The sequence below is a fragment of a genome, unplaced genomic scaffold (genome assembly GCF_019419815.1).
Source record: "Pyrus x bretschneideri cultivar Hongxiangsu unplaced genomic scaffold, Pyrus_bretschneideri_v1 Contig1, whole genome shotgun sequence".
Lineage (NCBI taxonomy): Eukaryota > Viridiplantae > Streptophyta > Magnoliopsida > Rosales > Rosaceae > Pyrus > Pyrus x bretschneideri.
The window spans coordinates 349,358-370,210 of NW_025999390.1; the positions used below are offsets into that span (position 1 = coordinate 349,358).

Genomic DNA, 20,853 nt, shown 5'->3' on the forward strand with positions numbered 1-20,853 from the left:
TTTCTCCATCAACATCAAGTATGAAGCATACCATGATTAGTACATAAATAAATACTGATTAATTTTGACTAAATTAGTAAGTTCTTCAGCAAGGTATATAACCCCTTTATCTTTGGCTGAATAAGTCGTTAATGCACTTTTGGAGTAACTTTGGGACAAATAACTTGTATACTCTTTCAGTTGGATGATAACTGTCCCAGAAAACGTACTCTCTGGTATTGTTGCATGTGTTTGGAGACAATCGATTGCACAATCTGACAACCTCTATTCTTCCTGTTCCACAACAACCTTTGTCTTCAACTTTAAATCCTGCATGCATAAATTCATCAGACTTCACGTAATTAACTTGGCTAGGACAATGTGTCACATCTGTACCCAAGTGTGTTTTCGATTGGATTAGAAATCGCTCGAATGAATGAAGCAAAATGTAGATATAATTGAATTAGTACCATATTTTTGTGGCTTGAGGATGATATCCATGAATGGACCGTAGACATCCATCAAAACGACCAGTTTGGCATGGAATAGCTGCTTGTTAAGGCGGTCCACCTCCACGGATAGCTTGGAGTTGAACAACTCTGCTGCTTGATTGTATCTCGCAACACAATTTCTTTCTGAACCTCCGTCTACAGTTCTCATTGATGGCAAACATCCAACCGGTGGTAGCCCAGAAATGACAATCCTCCGTGCTCCCAATGCATATAATTCCTTAGTTTAGTTTATATTTAATTAGTACTGCTTTTATAACATGTTCACGTACTTGGAGCCAGAGAAGTTGAAGTATATACCCGCACGAAGGCTGAAGCCTCGGCCACCATAAAATCAATGTAGGCATCTATATTGTATTGCAAGGAGCGTGCGGGTGTATGAAAGTAGGTATTCACTAGGTCGTCACTGCCTGTTACCACAAAGTGTAGGCTCTTGCTTACAATGCTCTTTGCTCTCTTTCCTCCAACATAATTTTTCAGCTTCTCTTTGTATTCTTTCAGCAGTAGCAATTGTTCCGATAGCGGTATAACAGACTGATGATCATTTTTTTTTATCATACTATTCAGCAAAATATGACTAAAATCAAGAAAAAAATGAGTAGATATTATTTATGTGTGTACCATCATCTCAGATGTTAATGGATCGAATCCTGAAGCGCCTGAAGCAAAGTTTACTCCGGTGGCAAAGTCCTTCTCTTGGAGATTCGGATCAAGATACGCCGGCAAAAGTTTTTTGATTCCCAGTTCCTCCACTGAAAAAAGAATTAATTAGTACCCGATAACATTAGTAATTAATTTGATTAGGACTTGTATTATGTATAATAATATATGATTAAGAGATTATTACACACCAACGATGTCTGAGGGCACCTTGCCATTGCCAAATCTTCCGGTAGCCACTCCTCCCATAAAATCTCTTCCATACGGGGGAAAATTGCTTTTAATAATTGTTACAAGGTTGTTGTTGTTGCCTGTATCAACGATTGAATCCCCGAACATAAAAACAGCAGGAATTGTAACATTTTTTGGTAGCTTCACAGTTGCTTGGGCAGTAGAGAATATCAGGTCTAGAGAACCAAGCAAAAAGAAAAATAAACTGGTCATTGCAGCTAATACTGCAGGAGAAAACAATGAAGTTTTCTCATGACTCGCATTACGTATGGAATTATAAACACGCAAGAAGAATTCACCATATGTGTGAGTGTCAGTTGCGTGACTTCGGGATCAATTGCTTGCAGGGATCTGTTACCGCGCATGCAAAAGGCGTGCTTTCTGATCATATTAATTGAAACACTCTAAAATGCACCTACAAAATTCATCGTTCTTCCCCTGCATGATAATTGAGTCCTAATCATATACAAGTGAACCTTAAAAATAAAATTGATATGAAGGAGTGCTACTACTTCTTTGTGTGAATATGCTTTCTGTAACTTTTTACAAGAATTTAGCTTTGTTAGTACTTCAGCTGCAATTATGTTTCTGTTCCTGCACCACGACTTATGTAGCTGCGGCCACCGAGGAGCGCGCAGCTGCCTGCTGCAGAAAATGGAACATTTAAATTTCAAGGAGTGTTCGCGTTTGGAGATTCGCATAGTGCTAATTACTGACTTTGAAGATTTATATATTGCCTCGGGGCGAGGCGAATTGGTGTTTTCGGTGATGCAGAATTAGGATGCACACCATTTGGCAGAACCGGAGGAGGGTTACTGATGGAGTGTTTGGATTGGAGAGTTCAATTCAAAGTTATCATCTGAATTTGATTGCATCAATGTTAACTTTACAGACGCGAAGCTAGTCTATATGGATCTTTGCCAACCTTTTCGTTGTTGTTGCCGGTTCCAATACTCAGGCGCCGCCCTTGAGACCACCTATCACGGCGCCTAATCTTACAGACCGCAGCATGCAGTGGGTCTTACTGGGGTCCCCTTCTCCTTCCAGATTTGAACTTTTCAAATTTATCCTCAAATTCTAGATTAAAGTTAATTAACTAAATTTACAATTTCATAAGAAGGCCAGGTTCGGACCTCTTCAACCTTGACACGACGATCGAATCAGACCTCGAGCGGTGAATCCGGGCGAGAATCAGTTGAAGTAGAAGAGAAACTGTGGGTGGTTGAGCTTGTCGGGGAATCTTCCCTCTGTCTTTCTCCCGCCACTACGTCTTTCATTATTCCTAGCTTCAACAATCATCGCCGTTGGGATCCCTGCAAGTGGGATTTCGCAGTTACCCAGATGAGAAAACGACTCCCAAATCACCAAACAAGCCAAACCCAGATAAAAAACCAAAGAAATTAAAGTGGATTCGTTAAAGATTGTGTCTTTGATAAAGCCTAAAGTGGGAAAAGAGCCATGAAATTGCAGATGGGTTCGTTAAAGACTGTCTTTGGTAAAGCTTAAAGTGGGAAAGAAAAGCCATGAAATTGCACCAACTCCGCTAAATCATGAGGAAGGGAGCGACGATGAGGCGGACAAGATGAGGTAAGGGGAGCGTCTTATTTTAATTAAATACGAGCATATGGGCATGTGAGAAAATTTTTTATTTTTGTTTTTGAAATAGAAGAAAAGAGGAGGAGAGTGATAGAGAACGTGGGAGTGAGAAATTATTTTTATTTTTATTTTTTTTAAGTAGAAATATATTAGGATTACATGTAGGTGAGACTTAAAAAAAACACTAAAATTTGGTTATATGAAATTACATTTCTGCCCCATATTATTTCTTATTCATGTTCTGTTTAATTAGAAGGTTAAACTTGTAATTTCATAGGATTTTGGTTAACAATGAGTGTTTTATTAATTAGTAGAGATAAATTATTATATGAACATAAATTATTATAAACAATTTACCACACATTTAACTACTTTATTTTACAATTATTTACTCTCATGTAGAAGCAGTTTTTTTTAAACTGTTTTATTTTACAACTGCTTATTTTAACATTACAACATATACAAATTTTTTTTTTTAAAATCACATCAATACTTGCTTAGAAGAAGCGGCTGGAATAATTGTCGAGAATCTGCTTCACAATGATCTTGTATGCTCTTTCGGTTGGATGGTAGCTGTCCCAGAAAACGTACTTAGAGTCATGTGTGCAGACCCCTGCAGGTTGGAGCTGATTGCACAGTTTTGTTACTTCAATAAGGCCAGTTCCACAACACCCTATATTTGCAACTTCAAACCCTGCCGACATGGATCGACACAAACATATAAATCTTTACTAATTTATAGGAAATGTAATGGAGCTAGCTAGGCAGAGTAAATGAAACATCGTACCGTATTTAGCGGGGTTTTTTATGATATCGAGTAGCGGATTATAGATGTCAATGTAGACCACTCTCGAGTTTGGCAGGTTTTTGTTAAGACGATCCATCTCCACAGAGAGCTTGGAATTGAACAGTTGGCATGCTTGGTTTTGCTTTTCGTCACAATCTCTTTGTATGCCTCCATTTAACGTTCGTTGAGATGGTACACATCCGATGGGTGGTGTACTTAGTACGCCTATTCTTCGTGCCCCCAATCCATACAAGTCCTACAAAATTCATAACTTTGCTATATCAATTAAATTGTGAAAAGATGAACATTTTTCATTTTTAGCAATTTGTATCACGAAAATACGCACCTTGACGAAATCAGAGGCATGTTTGAGGATGAAGTCGGTGTAAGAAGGAACGTCATACTCCAATCTCCTAAGACCGCTAAGAAAATACGTATTAGAAATATCGTTGCTGCCGGCTACCACAAAAATCAGACTGTTTTTTATGATGAAGTTTGTTTTCTTCTCTCCAACAATTCCTTTCAGCTTTTCTATGTACTCCTTGAACTGTTTCATTTGGTCGGATAGCGATGCAACTACCTACACAATCGAATTCCAGAATTAATGAAGGAGGGGAAAATAAAATTAACAAAAGAATAAAGGATTAGAGCTTTAAATATATAGGTCGTACCGCGAGTTTTGCTGTCAATGGATCATAACCTGCACCACCGGTAGCTATGACAACACCGGTAAGGAGGTCATTAGGCTGCAGGGTTGGATCCAAATATGCCGGCAACAGCTCCTTGATTCCTAATGCTTTCACTGGACATGAAAAAAAAAATCGTAACATAGAGGAGGGTTAATTGAACATTTTATTGTATAAGTCTATAAGAGAATATTTATTCGGAATATCTGGGACAAAATTAGAGATAAAACGTATTATATTCTCGGATTTTTCACAAAAAACTAGGAGTTAGCGCACAGTTTTTGATCTGTTTTACGAAGTTCTACAAAAAGCAAAGCCAGAGTGGCTACCAGTTAGTAATCTTTTATTAGTGTTTAATGGTGGTGATGATGATGACGACGATGATTGTGATAATGATGGTGATGACAACCTATGAAGTCTGAGGGAACCTTTCCATTGGAAAATCTGCCGGTTGGCATTCCTCCCTTGAGGTCTTTTCCATAGGGTAAGAAATTGCAGCGTGCAAATGTCCCGAAGTTTTCGTTGTTGTTGCCGGTATCAACAATCGAATCTCCGAATACAATAACAGCCGGGATAGGTCACATTCTCCGGTAGCTTGACTGTCGCAGCTGCCTCAGTAACGTTACTCATACTAATAATATTGCACAAGAAAATCACGAAAATTACATATGACGACTGCATCTGCAGCCTGACCAGTTTAGGACTAAACAGACCTAGTCCTCCTGCATCTGCATGCATTCTGGACAATTAAATCCCCAAGTTGCAGGTACACAAAAACAAATGATCGAAAAGAAATGAGCATAAACTTGTGGGTCTTTAATTTCCGATTGTGAATTTATATTAGTTTTCGATTGTTTCTTGTGAATTTAATCAATTTATATATGATTGTTTATTGTGTTTGTTGTGAATTTATATTAGTTTCCCATTGTTTCTGGTGAATTTTATATGATTGGCTGTTGTGTTTGTTGTAAATTTATACACAAAAAAAGTTGAGGTTGCCCGCATCCCTCTTATAAACCATTTTATACACAAAGACAGTTGAGGTTGCCTACACAAAGAAAGTTGGGCTACATCCCTCTTATAAGTCTTTGCATGTTTGGTCTCGCACTTCGTGTCGTCATTAGGTTTTGTTGCATCATTAAATTAATTGACGATATGAGGAGTAGTTCAATCTCTTATATGATTTAATTTCATACTAATGTGAAATTTTACCCTCACATCCTCACAATATATACGTATAGATCGAGTCATAGATTTTTCTCAAGCAAGCTGTCAGTCGATGGCGTCCATTTATTAACAAAGCAAATAAATAATTAGTTGTTTTAACTTTTTTCAACATGCAACAATTAATTTAGGTGGCTTAATAGGCTCTCCATACTGATACAGAACTAATAAGATAAAAAATTTATTTTCTTCCCTTTAGATTTTCTACATTAGAGAACAATTTTAATGAAAGTTTCGACAAATGTCTCACGCATCAGTTCATGCATAATGTCATTTTATTTTATTTTAAAATATACGATTTTAAAATAACTAAGAGAAAGCAGGCTTTAATTAGGCTATGTTTTGAGTGAAATACAAATGAGGGAGATATAAAGCTAAACTTCGTTGATGGAAATAACATATATAGCAAGTAACACGATAAGAGAACTCTACTTACAAAGAAAATATATGATAAAAATCATCTAAAACAATAGTTGGTAGAAGCAGAAAGATCATGAATATAAGCAAACGCTACACATGAAAGAACGTTGGACTAGACCACCAGTAATATGGATCATGATCTGCACAAAAAGTTAATTAAGGCATCGGCTACACAGTTGCCCTCGCTAAAAATATGGGAAACATAAACATGCATATGCCTAACTGGCCACAAGCAATTACTCCAATCAACATGCAAATACCAAGGAATAATAGAACTAGGAGAGTTTACGTAGTGAATCACTACAGTTGAGTCCGTCTCAAACCAAATGTGATTAACTTTCAAGTTCCATGAAATTTAGGTCAAGTGAGAAAAAAACCTACTTTACAAAGTTGTAGCGCTTGTTTAGAAGTGCTATTAAAGTGACTAAAAACACTTTTGGTAAAAATGTTGTTTAGACCAATTATGAGTAAAAATACAAGCGAAATCTCAAAAAGTAGTTAAAGTGCTTCTTACACAATTTGGCTGTTGTGGTAATGGAGCAATAAAAACAGGTATATTGTGAAGCCAATTCAGTCCGTTCACATGTACTAATTTATCTATATAATGTTTGTATTCACTTCACCCGATCGACATAAAGAGCTGCCGGTGCAGGAAACGTTGCTTCGCGGATTCTTCAAAAATACTTCAAAATTATGGTTTCTTAATGCTGCCATCTGTATCTCAGTGGTCTCCACGTGTCAAATTCTCTATTGGTCTAATTCATATCGATAAACAGATTTATGCATCTAAACATGTTTTTGTTCCGAATATATACGTGTGAATGATTTCAAGAAGCTATATATAATTCTTGTTTATCTTGTTAATATGTCTGATTTCTTTGTTTCTGTTTGGACTTAAAATTATTGGGCTAGGCCGAGTATGGAATTGCTCTCGGCCCAGAAGCGCTGCTCGAGGATTGCTACAAACCGGCCGGTTCATGGGCCGCCTAACTAAAGTCGGTCAAGTCCTATTTGGGAAAAAAATATTCCAGATGAATAGGAAGTGGTGGGCCCTATTGCGAAGCAGATGAATGAAGAGGTTAAGTCCTGATGCAGTAAGGATTCTCGGCCAGATAAAGATACCGGAAAGTGGAAATGAATGTGGCCTAATAAGAGGTTGAATTCAAAATCCTAATAGAAGGGGGATTGGCCGAGATAAGATGGATTGGGGTAAGAAGTCCTAGTTCAAGTATGGTTAGGATTTGTTCTTACTGCTATAAATAGAGAACAGAGTGCGCAATTAAAGTCTCTCCAATTCAACACACAATTGCCCTGCACAAACCTCTCAAACAAACTTGAGATTTTTCATGTTCTTTTTCCGCCAACACATCTTCAGTTTGGATAAACAACACTATGGAGGCAACCGGCGAACATCTTCAGTTTGGATAAACAGCACTAGTTGCCGTGGAATCAATCGACCAAGGAACACATTCAGTTTGGATAAACAGCACTACATCGAGGTCGATTGGTTACCTATTCAAGTCTCGGTCGATAAGGGTTTCCTAATCCTTATTGGCAAAGGTCATCTTATTAGCCTTCTCGGCGAAGTAAGGTGTTACGAGTTACGACATTTGGCACATTGAACGCCGAGTAATTTTATGATTGGATACTCACAAGTGAGTTTCAGAGTTCGGCATTCTGACGGCCGAACCACCTTTACCATCAAGACATACGTCATCTTTGAGTATTTGTGTCCATATAGTCTGGTGTCGATTCGACGTGCTTATACTCTCACGAATATAATCATTGTGACCGAATCCGACAACGATGATTCGTGAACTTCGCAGAATTAGCAACCTTGTCTTCAGGCTCGAGAATCCAAAGGCCGAGACTTGTTCCTTCCTCGGCCGCAGTCGCAAGATCAAGAAGTCAACAACGCGCTCAATGCAACATCAGCAAATTTTACTCCTCGGCCGACGAGTTGGGACGCCCCACCTCAACCGAATGACGTAGTTAGCTCATTAGTTACTCGGCCTGCGCACCACGTAGGCTTTGTAATTTTGAGGGTCAACAGTTTCATATAACAAAACACATAACCATGTCGACTTAAATCATAAAGCAACACATATAACAAAACCATGTCGACTTAAATCATAAAGCAACACATAACTCTTTGATCAACCTAAGTCCAGAACAAATCAATTTTACAAATCGTTATTCCAAGCAGGGAATTTGAAGGGTTTTATTCATTTGTAAAGATATAATGAGTTGTCTCAGATGATGAGGCTGGTATAATTGTCGAGAATCTGCTTCACAATGATCTTGTACGCTCTTTTGGTTGGATGGTAGCTGTCCCAAAAAACATACTTAGAGTCATCTATGCAGACTCCTGCAGGTTGGAGCTGGTTGCACAGTTTTGTTACTTCAATGGTGCCAGTACCACAACACCCTTTATTCGCAACTTCAAACCCTGCCGGCATGGATCGACACAAACATATAAATCTTTACTAATTTATAAGAAATGTAATAAAGCTAGCTGGGCAAAGTAAATGAAACATCTTACCGTATTTAGCTGGGTTTTTTATGAGATCGAGTAGCGGATTATAGATGTCAATGTAGACCACTCTCGAGTTTGGCAGGTTTTTGTTAAGGTGGTCCATCTCCATAGAGAGCTTGGAATTGAACAGCTGTGATGCTTGGTTTTGTTTTTCGTCACAATCTCTTTGTATGCCTCCTTTTACCGTTCGTTGAGAAGGCACACATCCGATAGGTGGTGCACTTAGTACGCCTATTCTTCGTGCCCCCAATCCATACAAGTCCTACAAAATTCATAACTTTGCTAACTAGCTACATCAATTAAATTGTGAGGCAATGTACATTTTTCATTTTTAGCAATCTGAATCAAGAAAATACACACCTTGATAAAATCAGAGGCATATTTGAGCATGAAGTCGGTGTAAGAAGGAACGTCATACTCCAATTCCCTAACACCGCTAAGAAAATAGGTATTAGAAATATCGTTGCTGCCGGCTACCACAAGAATCAGACTGTTTTGTATGATGAAGTTTGTTTTCTCCTCTCCAACAATTCCTTTCAGCTTTTCTATGTACTCCTTGAACTGTTTCAATTGGTCAGATAGCGATGCAACTGCCTACACAATCGAATTCCAGAATTAATGGAGGAGGAAAAAAATTAAAATTAACAAAAGAACAAAGGATTAGAGCTTAAATATATAGGTCGTACAGCAAGTTTTGCTGTCAACGGATCATAACCTGCACCACCGGCAGCTATGACAACACCGGTAAGGAGGTCATTAGGCTGCAGGGTTGGATCCAAATATGCCGGCAACAGCTCCTTGATTCCCAATGCTTCCACTGTACATGAAAAAAAAATCGTAACATAGAGTAGGGTTAATTGAACATTTTATTGTATATGTGAATAATTATTCAGAATTTCTGGGACAAAATTAAACATGAAAATTATATTCTCGGATTTTTCACAAAAAGCAAGGGCTAGGGTTCAAAGTTTATTCCGAACTCAATTATCATAATAATTAATACCAGTTAGTAATCTTTTATTAGTGTTCAATGATGATGATGATGATGATGATGATGATGATGGTGATGACAACCTATGAAGTCTGGGGGAACCTTTCCATTGGAATATCTGCCGGTTGGCATTCCTCCCTTGAGGTCTTTTCCGTAGGGAAGGAAATTGCAGCGTGCAAATGTCCTGAAGTTTTCGTTGTTGTTGCCGGTATCAACAATCGAATCTCCGAATACAATAACAGCCGGGACAGCTGCCTCAATGACATTATTCTTACTAATAATATTGCAGAAGAAAATCACGAAAATTACATATGACAGCATCTGCAGCCTGCCCAGTTTAGGACTAAATAGCCCTAGTCCTCCTGCAACTGCATGCATCTGGACAATATATAGTTAAGATCGAGTCTGGACCAAAAAAAGGTTCGAGAAATAGATTTTTCTGAAGCGAAGCAGTCAGATGGTATTCATTTATTAACAACCCAAATAAATATTTAGCTGTCAACAATTAATGTTACTCTTATCACATTTTTTACACTATATTTGTACCACCTTTTTTAATAATGATGGGACTTAGATGTGTTGTTGAGCTCTACCTCAATTAAAGAAGTGATACAAATGTGATATAAAAAATGAAGAATATTTTTGTTCACCATCTTATTTATCAATGTTGAATGAGTTTAAATTTTGACATTTGTGTATTGGAAAAACAGAAATTTCAAAATTTAAACTCATTAGGTTCAATTCTCGCTAAATGTAAAATTGAATCACATTATTATGGCAAATTCATTGTAAGACTAAGCTCACTCTTCATCCCTTAATGAACATACTATCGTTTGTTCAAAAAATAAATAATAACAATATACAATAATGTGCATTACCAATACTTGAGATGGTAAGTGTAAGTGTGTAACGTCACTCTTCTTTGGTTGTTCTAACTTTCAACATGCAATAAATATTTAGGTGGCTTAATTAAGCCCTCCAGGCTGATATATAACTAACAAGATAATAAGAACACCCCATTCCCCCGGTGGAGCCCACTTTTAATATTTTATTAATTTTTTTAATAGAAAGTGTGTGACATCCCACATCGCCCAGGGGAGTGATCCTTATATGTATATTTCCATCCCTACCTAGCACGAGGCCTTTTGGGAGCTCACTGGCTTTGGGTTCCATGGAAACTCCGAAGTTAAGCGAGTAGCAGTGCGAGAGGACTCCCATGATGGGTGACCCATTGGGAAGTTCTTGTGTGAGTTCCCAGAAACAAAACCGTGAGGGCATGGTCGGGGCCCAAAACGGACAATATCGTGCTACGGTGGTGGAGCAAGCCCGGGATATGGTGGACCCTAGACCGGGACTGTGACAATTTGGTATCAGAGCCTAACCCTGGCCGCGTGTGTGCCGACGAGGACGTCGGGCCCCTAAGGAGGGTGGATTGTGACATCCCACATCGCCTAGGGGAGTGATCCTTATATGTATATTCACATCCCTACCTAGCACGAGGCTTTTTGGGAGCTCACTGGCTTCGGGTTCTATGGGAACTCCGAAGTTAAATGAGTAGCGCACGAGAGCACTCCCATGATGGGTGACCCACTGGGAAGTTCTCGTATGAGTTTCCACAAACAAAACCGTGAAGGCATGGTCAGGGCCCAAAGCGGACAATATCGTGCTACGGTGGTGGAGCGGGCCCAAGATGTGACAAAATGGGCCCCCCTTATGCCACGTCAGCATTTAACAGAGGAATTAACAGACAACTGATAGAAGGTATGACATTGCAACAAATTCGAAGATAACGGACAATATCGTGCTACGGTGGTCGAGCAGGGCCGGGATGTGACAAAGTGGGCCCGCCTTATGCCACGTCAGCATTTAACAGAGGAATTAACAGACAACTGACAGAAGGTATGACATTGCAACAAATTCGAAGATAAGGTATAGGTATGACATTGAAACTTTTTAAAGACAAGGTATGAAAAGGTTAATAACCCAATAGTTGAAGTAGTTTTATGTAATTTACCCAAAATAATATTACAATTCTCAAATAAAGCATGATTTATGCATATGTGATTAAACTAAAGCTATTTTATGTGTTGATGGCCATCTAATCAATTATAGACGGAGCTCGATGCTTAACCACCACGACGACGACTCTTAATTGCTTGATGTGGAAGTTGCTTGGTGGGGGATCGTACCCTCTTGATATACAGTTGACGTATATAGCTGAGAATTCATAAATATCAAATCAATCAATGTTGCGCGTCTCTCTTAATTATAAGCTCGGGTAAATTACATAAAACTACCTCAACTATTGGGTTATTAACAGTTTCATACCTCAACTATTGAGTCATTAACAGTTTCATACCTCGTCTTTAAAAAGTTTCAATGTCATACCTTATCTTCGAAGTTGTTGCAATGTTATACCTTCCGTCAGTTGTCTGTCAATTCCTCTGTTAAATGCTGACGTGGCATGAGGTGGAGCCCACTTTTTATTAAAAATATTTAAAAAATCAATAAAATATTAATTAAATATTAACTAACCCCATATGTCGTCCCTTCCCCCCTCCCCCCCCAAAAAACCTTCATATCCAGAACCCCACATTCACCTCCCCCACAACCCCCCCCCTTTTTTCCTTCCCTCTCCTCCCACCCACCCACCTCCCTCTCCTCCACTCTCTTCACCTTCCCTCCCATTCAAAGTCTAATATATATATATATATATATATATATATATATATATATATATATATATATTCATAAACAAATTTGAACCCAAATTGTCCAGATCGTCGCACCCCACCCAACCCTTCCTTCCTCGGACCACCTCAGCTGGTTTTTCTTTTTCTTTTTATTTATTTATTTTTTATTTTTTTTATTTTTTTAAGTTTTGAATGAGAAAGGAGGTGAAGAGAGTGGAGGAGAGGGAGGTGGTTAGGAGGAGAGGGAGGGAGAAAGGGGGGTTACGGGGGAGATGGGGGGTGGGGTTCTGGGTTTGGAAGGAAGGTTTTGGGGGTAAGGAGGACGACAGATGGGGAAGATGATGAAGGGGATGGGGTTTCGAGTGTTGAGGGGGGGGGAGGTGGGGTGATGGGATCTAGGTATTGGTTTTTTTTTTTTTTAATGTTTAATGTTTAGTTAATTTTTAAAATTTTTTACTAGAAAGTGGACCCACCTAATGCCACGTCAACATTTAACAGAGGAACCGATAGATAACTGACGAAAGGTATGACATTGCAACAAATTCGAAGATAAGGTATGATATTGAAACTTTTTAAAGACGAGGTATGAAACTATTAATGACCCAATAATTGAGGTAGTTTTATGTAATTTACCCAAAATAATATTACAATTCTAAATAAAGCATGATTTATGCATATGTGATTAAACTAAAGCTATTTTACGTGCTGATGGGCGCCTAATCAATTATAGAGTGAGCTTGATGCTTAACCACCATCACGACGGCTCTTAATTGCTTGATGTGGAAGTTGTTTGGCAATGTATCATACCCTCTTGATATACAATTGACGTTTACAGTTGAGAATTCATAAATATCAAATCAATCAATGTTGTGTGTCTCTCTTAATTATAAGCTCGGGTAAATTACATAAAACTACCTCAACTATTGGGTCATTAACAGTTTAACGACCCAATAGTTGAGGTAGTTTTATTTAATTTACCCAAAATAATATTACAATTCTCAAATAAAGCATGATTTATGCATATGTGATTAAACTAATGTTATTTTATGTGTTGATGGTCGTCTAATCATTTATGGAGGGAGCTCGATGCTTAACCACCACCACGACGGCTCTTAATTACTTGATGTGGAAGTTGTTTGGCGGGGGATTGTACCCTCTTGATATACAGTTGACGTATACGTTCAGAATTCATAAATATCAGATCAATCAATGTTGTGTGTCTCTCTTAATTATAAGCTTGGGTAAATTACATAAAACTACCTTAACTATTGGGTCATTAACAGTTTCATACCTCGTCTTTAAAAAGTTTCAATGTCATACCTTATCTTCAAATTTGTTGCAATGTCATACCTTCCGTCAGTTGTCTATCAATTCCTCTGTTAAATGCTAACGTGGCATGAGGTGGAGCCCACTTTCTATTAAAAATATTTAAAAAAATCAATAAATTATTAATTAAATATTAACTAACCCTATCCGTCGTCCCCCCCCCCCCCAAAAAAACCTTCCTTCCAAACCCAGAACCCCACCCCCTACCTCCCCTGCAACCCCCCCTTTTCCCTACCTCTCCTCCCACCCACCTCCTTCTCCTCCACTTTCTTCACCTTCCCTCACATTCAAAGTCCAAAAAACAAAAAAAAAAAAAAAAAAATATATATATATATATCAAAAACAAATTTGAACCCAAATTGTCCAAATCGTCGCACCCCACCCAACCCTTCCTTGCTTGGACCAGCTCAGCTGGTTTTTTTCTTTTTTTTTTTAAGTTTTGAATGGGAGGGGAGGTGAAGAGAGTGGAGCAGAGGGAGGTGGTTAGGAGGAGAGGGAAGGAGAAAAGAGGCTTGCAGGGGAGATAGGGGTGGGGTTCTGGATTTGGAATGAAGGTTTTGGGGGGTAGGGGGGACGACAAATGGGGAAGATGATGAAGGGGATGAGGTTTCGAGGGTTATTGGGGGGGGGGGGGGGGTGGGGTGATGGGATCTGGGTTTTTTTTTTTTTTTTAATTTTTAATATTTAGTTAATATTTAATTAATTTTTTTAATAGAAAGTGGGCCTACCTCATGCCATGTTAGCGTTTAACAGAGGAATTGATAGACAATTGACGAAAGGTATGACATTGCAACAAATTCGAAGATAAGGTATGACATTGAAACTTTTTAAAGACGAGGTATGAAACTGTTAATGACCTAATAGTTGAAGTAGTTTTATGTAATTTATCCAAAATAATATTACAATTCTCAAATAAAGCATGATTTATGCATATGTGATTAAACTAATGTTATTTTATGTGTTGATGGCCATCTAATCAATTATAGACGAAGCTCGATGCTTAACCACCACCACGACGACTCTTAATTGCTTGATGTGGAAGTTGCTTGGTGGGGGATCGTACCCTCTTGATATACAGTTGACGTATATAGCTGAGAATTCATAAATATCAAATCAATCAATGTTGCGCGTCTCTCTTAATTATAAGCTCGGGTAAATTACATAAAACTACCTCAACTATTGGGTCATTAACAGTTTCATACCTCAACTATTGGGTCATTAACAGTTTCATACCTCGTCTTTAAAAAGTTTCAATGTCATACCTTATCTTCGAAGTTGTTGCAATGTTATACCTTCCGTCAGTTGTCTGTCAATTTCTCTGTTAAATGCTGACGTGGCATGAGGTGGAGCCCACTTTTTATTAAAAATATTTAAAAAATCAATAAAATATTAATTAAATATTAACTAACCCCATATGTCGTCCCTTCCCCCCCTCCCCCCCCCCCAAAAAACCTTCATATCCAGAACCCCACATTCACCTCCCCCACAACCCCCCCCCCCTTTTTCCTTCCCTCTCCTCCCACCCACCTCCCTCTCCTCCACTCTCTTCACCTTCCCTCCCATTCAAAGTCTAATATATATATATTCATAAACAAATTTGAACCCAAATTGTCCAGATCGTCGCACCCCACCCAACCCTTCCTTCCTCGGACCACCTCAGCTGGTTTTTCTTTTTCTTTTTATTTATTTATTTTTATTTTTTTTATTTTTTTAAGTTTTGAATGAGAAAGGAGGTGAAGAGAGTGGAGGAGAGGGAGGTGGTTAGGAGGAGAGGGAGGGAGAAAGGGGGGTTACGGGGGAGATGGGGGGTGGGGTTTTGGGTTTGGAAGGAAGGTTTTGGGGGTAAGGAGGACGACAGATGGGGAAGATGATGAAGGGGATGGGGTTTCGAGTGTTGAGGGGGGGGGAGGTGGGGTGATGGGATCTAGGTATTGGTTTTTTTTTTTTTTTTTTAATGTTTAATGTTTAGTTAATTTTTTTAATTTTTTAATAGAAAGTGGACCCACCTAATGCCACGTCAACATTTAACAGAGGAATCGATAGATAACTGACGAAAGGTATGACATTGCAACAAATTCGAAGATAAGGTATGATATTGAAACTTTTTAAAGACGAGGTATGAAACTATTAATGACCCAATAATTGAGGTAGTTATATGTAATTTACCCAAAATAATATTACAATTCTAAATAAAGCATGATTTATGCATATGTGATTAAACTAAAGCTATTTTACGTGCTGATGGGCGCCTAATCAATTATAGAGTGAGCTTGATGCTTAACCACCACCACGGCGGCTCTTAATTGCTTGATGTGGAAGTTGTTTGGCAATGTATCATACCCTCTTGATATACAATTGACGTTTACAGTTGAGAATTCATAAATATCAAATCAATCAATGTTGTGTGTCTCTCTTAATTATAAGCTTGGGTAAATTACATAAAACTACCTCAACTATTGGGTCATTAACAGTTTAACGACCCAATAATGGAGGTAGTTTTATGTAATTTACCCAAAATAATATTACAATTCTCAAATAAAGCATGATTTATGCATATGTGATTAAACTAATGTTATTTTATGTGTTGATGGTCGTCTAATCAATTATGGAGGGAGCTCGATGCTTAACCACCACCACGACGGCTCTTAATTACTTGATGTGGAAGTTGTTTGGCGGGGGATCGTACCCTCTTGATATACAGTTGACGTATACGTTCAGAATTCATAAATATCAAATCAATCAATGTTGTGTGTCTCTCTTAATTATAAGCTTGGGTAAATTACATAAAACTACCTCAACTATTGGGTCATTAACAGTTTCTTACCTCGTCTTTAAAAAGTTTCAATGTCATACCTTATCTTCAAATTTGTTGCAATGTCATACCTTTCGTCAGTTGTCTATCAATTCCTCTATTAAATGCTAACGTGGCATGAGGTGGAGCCCACTTTCTATTAAAAATATTTAAAAAAAATCAATAAATTATTAATTAAATATTAACTAACCCCATCCGTCGTCCCCCCCCCCCCAAAAAAACCTTCCTTCCAAACCCAGAACCCCACCCCCTACCTCCCCCGCAACCCCTCCTTTTTCCCTCCCTCTCCTCCCACCCACCTCCTTCTCCTCCACTTTCTTCACCTTCCCTCACATTCAAAGTCCAAAAAACAAAAAACAAAAACAAAAAAAAAAAAATCAAAAACGAATTTGAACCCAAATTGTCCAAATCGTCGCACCCCACCCAACCCTTCCTTCCTTGAACCACCTCAGCTGGTTTTTTTTTTTTTTTTTTTTTAAGTTTTGAATGGGAGGGGAGGTGAAGAGAGTGGAGCAGAGGGAGGTGGTTAGGAGGAGAGGGAAGGAGAAAAGGGGCTTGCAGGGGAGATAGGGGTGGGGTTCTGGATTTGGAAGGAAGGTTTTGGGGGGTAGGGGGGACGACAAATGGGGAAGATGATGAAGGGGATGGGGTTTCGAGGGTTATTGGGGGGGGGGGGGGTGGTGGGGTGATGGGATCTGGGTTTTTTTTTTTTTTTTAATTTTTAATATTTAGTTAATATTTAATTAATTTTTTAATTTTTTTAATTTTTTTAATAGAAAGTGGGCCTACCTCATGCCACGTTAGCGTTTAACAGAGGAATTGATAGACAATTGACGAAAGGTATGACATTGCAACAAATTCGAAGATAAGGTATGACATTGAAACTTTTTAAAAACGAGGTATGAAACTGTTAATGACCTAATAGTTGAAGTAGTTTTATGTAATTTATCCAAAATAATATTACAATTCTCAAATAAAGCATGATTTATGCATATGTGATTAAACTAATGCTATTTTACGTGTTGATGGGCGCCTAATCAATTTTAGAGTGAGCTCAATGCTTAACCACCACCACGGCGGTTCTTAATTGCTTGATGTGGAAGTTGTTTGGCAGGGGATCATACCCTCTTGATATACAGTTGACATATACAGTTGAGAATTCATAAATATCAAATCAATCAATGTTGCGCATCTCTCTTAATTATAAGCTCGGGTAAATTACATAAAACTACCTCAACTATTGGGTCATTAATGACCCAATAGTTGAGGTAGTTTTATGTAATTTACCCAAAATAATATTACAATTCTCAAATAAAGCATGATTTATGCATATGTGATTAAACTAATGCTATTTTATGTGTTGATTGTCATCTAATCAATTATAGAGGGAGCTCGATGCTTAACCACCACCACGACGGCTCTTAATTGCTTGATGTGGAAGTTGTTTGACGGGGGATCGTACGCTCTTGATATACAATTGACGTATACAGTTCAGAATTCATAAATATCAAATCAATCAATGTTGCGCGTCTCACTTAATTATAAGCTCTACTTTAAGGACACACGAATTACGGGGCATGCAGGGCATCTGCTTGTAAATTTCGTGGTGTGGCTCTGCATGTGAATGTGATGCAGTTGGAAGTTGACTTATAACTAAATGAGGATCGTTAGATTATTAATGTATTATAATGGTCGAGATGAAGCGAAATGTGGAAAAATGCTTAAGTTATGTTATCGAAATTAGACGTTGGGGAGCTATGATGGAGAAGCAAACTCTTTTTATCTTTCTTGTTTTTTGAAGGGTGATTTTATTCTAACCCAATGAAGAGCTTTGGGATCAAATTCTATATTTGTGTTCATATATCGTAGGATAATATAAATAATTATGATCATAATATACATGTAAATTCAATCAATTAGATAATAACCAAATGCATCAAACACATATATCAATAAATAAAGCAGTAAAAAAGAAAAGTAAAGAATTATTCGGGTTGTTTGCCCGATGCACCATTCCCATGGTGTAGGGGCGATTGTGCAGGTATTATTAGATACGAGGAGCTTTGGGGTAGCAGACAGAGTTCAGAGAGTGTGGAGTGTTAGGTTACCCCTATACTTTTCCTTAAACAGTTGAAACTATTGTTATTTTCAGTGCAGTATTCCAGTTTGTATTTCCTGGCATCCCTTTATAGTTCACCGTCGTGCGTCGATCCTGGATGTATGTCGGGATCGGAGCATGACATAATTAATCATTCATAGCTTCACTAGAATAAACATGGGTACAAGCAATGAAACATACTTCCACATTATGGTGCATATCAGAAAATTCATTTCATGAGAATCTCAAATCAATTTCATTACATATAAGATATCAAAAGTAAAAGTAATTATACGCACATTGAAAAAAATTCAATATTATTTGTTTGTTCTAGTGAGCAATGACATAAAAGAATTAGAAAATATTGTTAAATAACCAATAGAGCATCAAACAGTAATCTATATTTCCATAGTATGCTTCAACATTAAGTATAGAATAGTATATACACATAACTATTTTATAATTGACAACAGATTCAATCTCACGATAAATCTCACAGCCATATATATAAATATGAACATCAACCGTAAAGTAACTACACGTACCTACATAAAAGTTTAACATGTTCGCCATTTTGTCTCATGCTAAAAATCTCAATAATTTCACATGTGTAATCTCTAAGACGAAACCAAAATAAAAAATAAAAAAAACTCATGTTACTTAAAAATGATATACGTTCCCGGCCTTTTTTTTTTTTTCGCTTTTCTTCTTGTTTTTTTATTTTCTTCTTCCTTTACTTATTATATATATATATATATATATATATATATAGCACAAAATGCATATTAGATCAGGACTAATGGAAGTCAAAAGTATGAAGTGGTGAAAATACAATAATTCAAGTACTCACATGAAACAAATAATATGCAAATGCAAGTAATGTAATGTGGTAGTCTAGAAATGGAACCATTTCTTGATTAAGAGAAAAGATCAAATCGAATAATTCCGCTTGGCTTCTAGAGAGAATTATCGATACACCTAGATCTTAAATAATCAAATAATTCATTAGTTTTCCAGTAAGAAATTCTTATGCAAACACAAAGTCAATAATCTAGAATTATAAGTTAAATCACAAAATGTATAACAACTCATATGCCGACAATCTCATTTAAAATTTTGACAACTACTTAACAATGAAATTCGTTCCCTTTGCCTCAACAATGTCGAGACAACATGCATAAAGTAATTATGCATATACATGATTCATGAAACAATATTTTTTTGGGACATTTTGACACATCCCGACCCGGAATGTCCACTAAGACCCCAAATCGAGCTATGTTGGCCGACATCTGGAAGGTGACGAAGCCATAAAGTGTGATAGTGTACAAAATGTGAATAAATTAAAACCTAAAAGTGCTTAAGTACACGAGTGCGTGATGAGCAGGTCTGGACCCATTTCACGCTTGATACAGAGCATAGGTATAGTACAGTAAGGTAAGATAATGATTATACCATCATAAGAAGACATCTGTATGAAAAGTGCCACGAATCCTCATCGATATGGAACTCTGCTGCTAGAACCTGGAGGGGTGCAAAAATAGAAAATGTGAGTGAGTGAAACAAAACTTTTCAACCCAATTTCAATTACCAAAGGCAGTAACCCCTCGCCGTAACACCTATATAATTTCTCAGAAAATAACAGGCGTGACTATAACTCTAAAGTTTAACCAAAATAACCGTCTCGCAATTATGCCGTGTCAAATATCTCAACAAGAATAAGTAACCCAGGTGAAATAAATCAATATGAAATGGTATGTCAGCCAGATCCACCTATTATGGCCTGTACGGCTGAACCAATAGCTCATCAACATACTAGCCGGAGTTACCTCACGTGAACTGTATGGCTGAATCAATAGCTCATCAATCAATGCTAGCATATAAGTCAGGAGTCACTTATAGTGGCCTGTACGACTTATCCACATCTCATCAATCAAAGCTAGCATATAAGTCGGGAGTCACCTATAGTGACCTGTGCGACTTATCCACACATCTCATCAATCAAAGCTAGCATATAAGTCGGCAGTCACCTATAGTAACCTGTACGACTTATCTATATCTCATCAATCAAAGCTAGTCAATAGCTCAATAACATGCTAGCCAATAGCTCAATAAGTATACCTCCACACGAATCGGAACCACCTAAAGTGGTCTGTACAACAGGACTGGGTGTAAATAAATACACTCAAATGCTACGATCACATGAAGACTGTGCAAATAATCGCAGGTCACCTATGAGTAGAAATCACCTATTGTGGTCTGTACAACAGAAATGTGCACCTACCTTAGATCTAAGGTGAGCGTA

The 20,853-nt window shown here is 37.7% G+C and overlaps 2 protein-coding genes and 1 long non-coding RNA gene across 3 annotated transcripts; 1 reads left to right on the forward strand and 2 right to left on the reverse strand.

Moving 5' to 3' along the window:
* Positions 1-99: 99 nt before the first annotated feature.
* Positions 100-1,804, reverse strand: LOC103929230 (GDSL esterase/lipase EXL1-like). Its single transcript, XM_009338385.2, has 5 exons — positions 1,340-1,804; positions 1,110-1,240; positions 789-1,022; positions 450-708; positions 100-309 (listed from the first exon to the last, which is right to left on the reverse strand). The coding sequence occupies exons 1-5, from the start codon at positions 1,590-1,592 to the stop codon at positions 107-109; spliced, it is 1,080 nt and encodes a 359-aa protein (XP_009336660.2). The 5' UTR covers positions 1,593-1,804; the 3' UTR covers positions 100-106.
* Positions 1,805-3,296: 1,492 nt separating this feature from the next.
* On the reverse strand, positions 3,297-10,079 carry LOC103929236. The gene is given in 12 exon segments (XM_048574704.1): positions 3,297-3,669; positions 3,763-4,018; positions 4,109-4,342; positions 4,434-4,564; positions 4,858-5,023; positions 5,025-5,189; positions 5,191-5,262; positions 8,351-8,541; positions 8,635-8,905; positions 8,989-9,222; positions 9,315-9,445; positions 9,703-10,079. Coding segments are annotated over 12 exon segments (2,343 nt in total). The 5' UTR covers positions 9,998-10,079; the 3' UTR covers positions 3,297-3,472.
* Positions 10,080-17,131: 7,052 nt separating this feature from the next.
* On the forward strand, positions 17,132-18,297 carry LOC125477170. The gene is made up of 2 exons (XR_007258346.1): positions 17,132-17,601; positions 17,836-18,297. It is a non-coding gene; the product is annotated as an uncharacterized LOC125477170 (long non-coding RNA).
* The last annotated feature ends 2,556 nt before the right edge of the window (positions 18,298-20,853 follow it).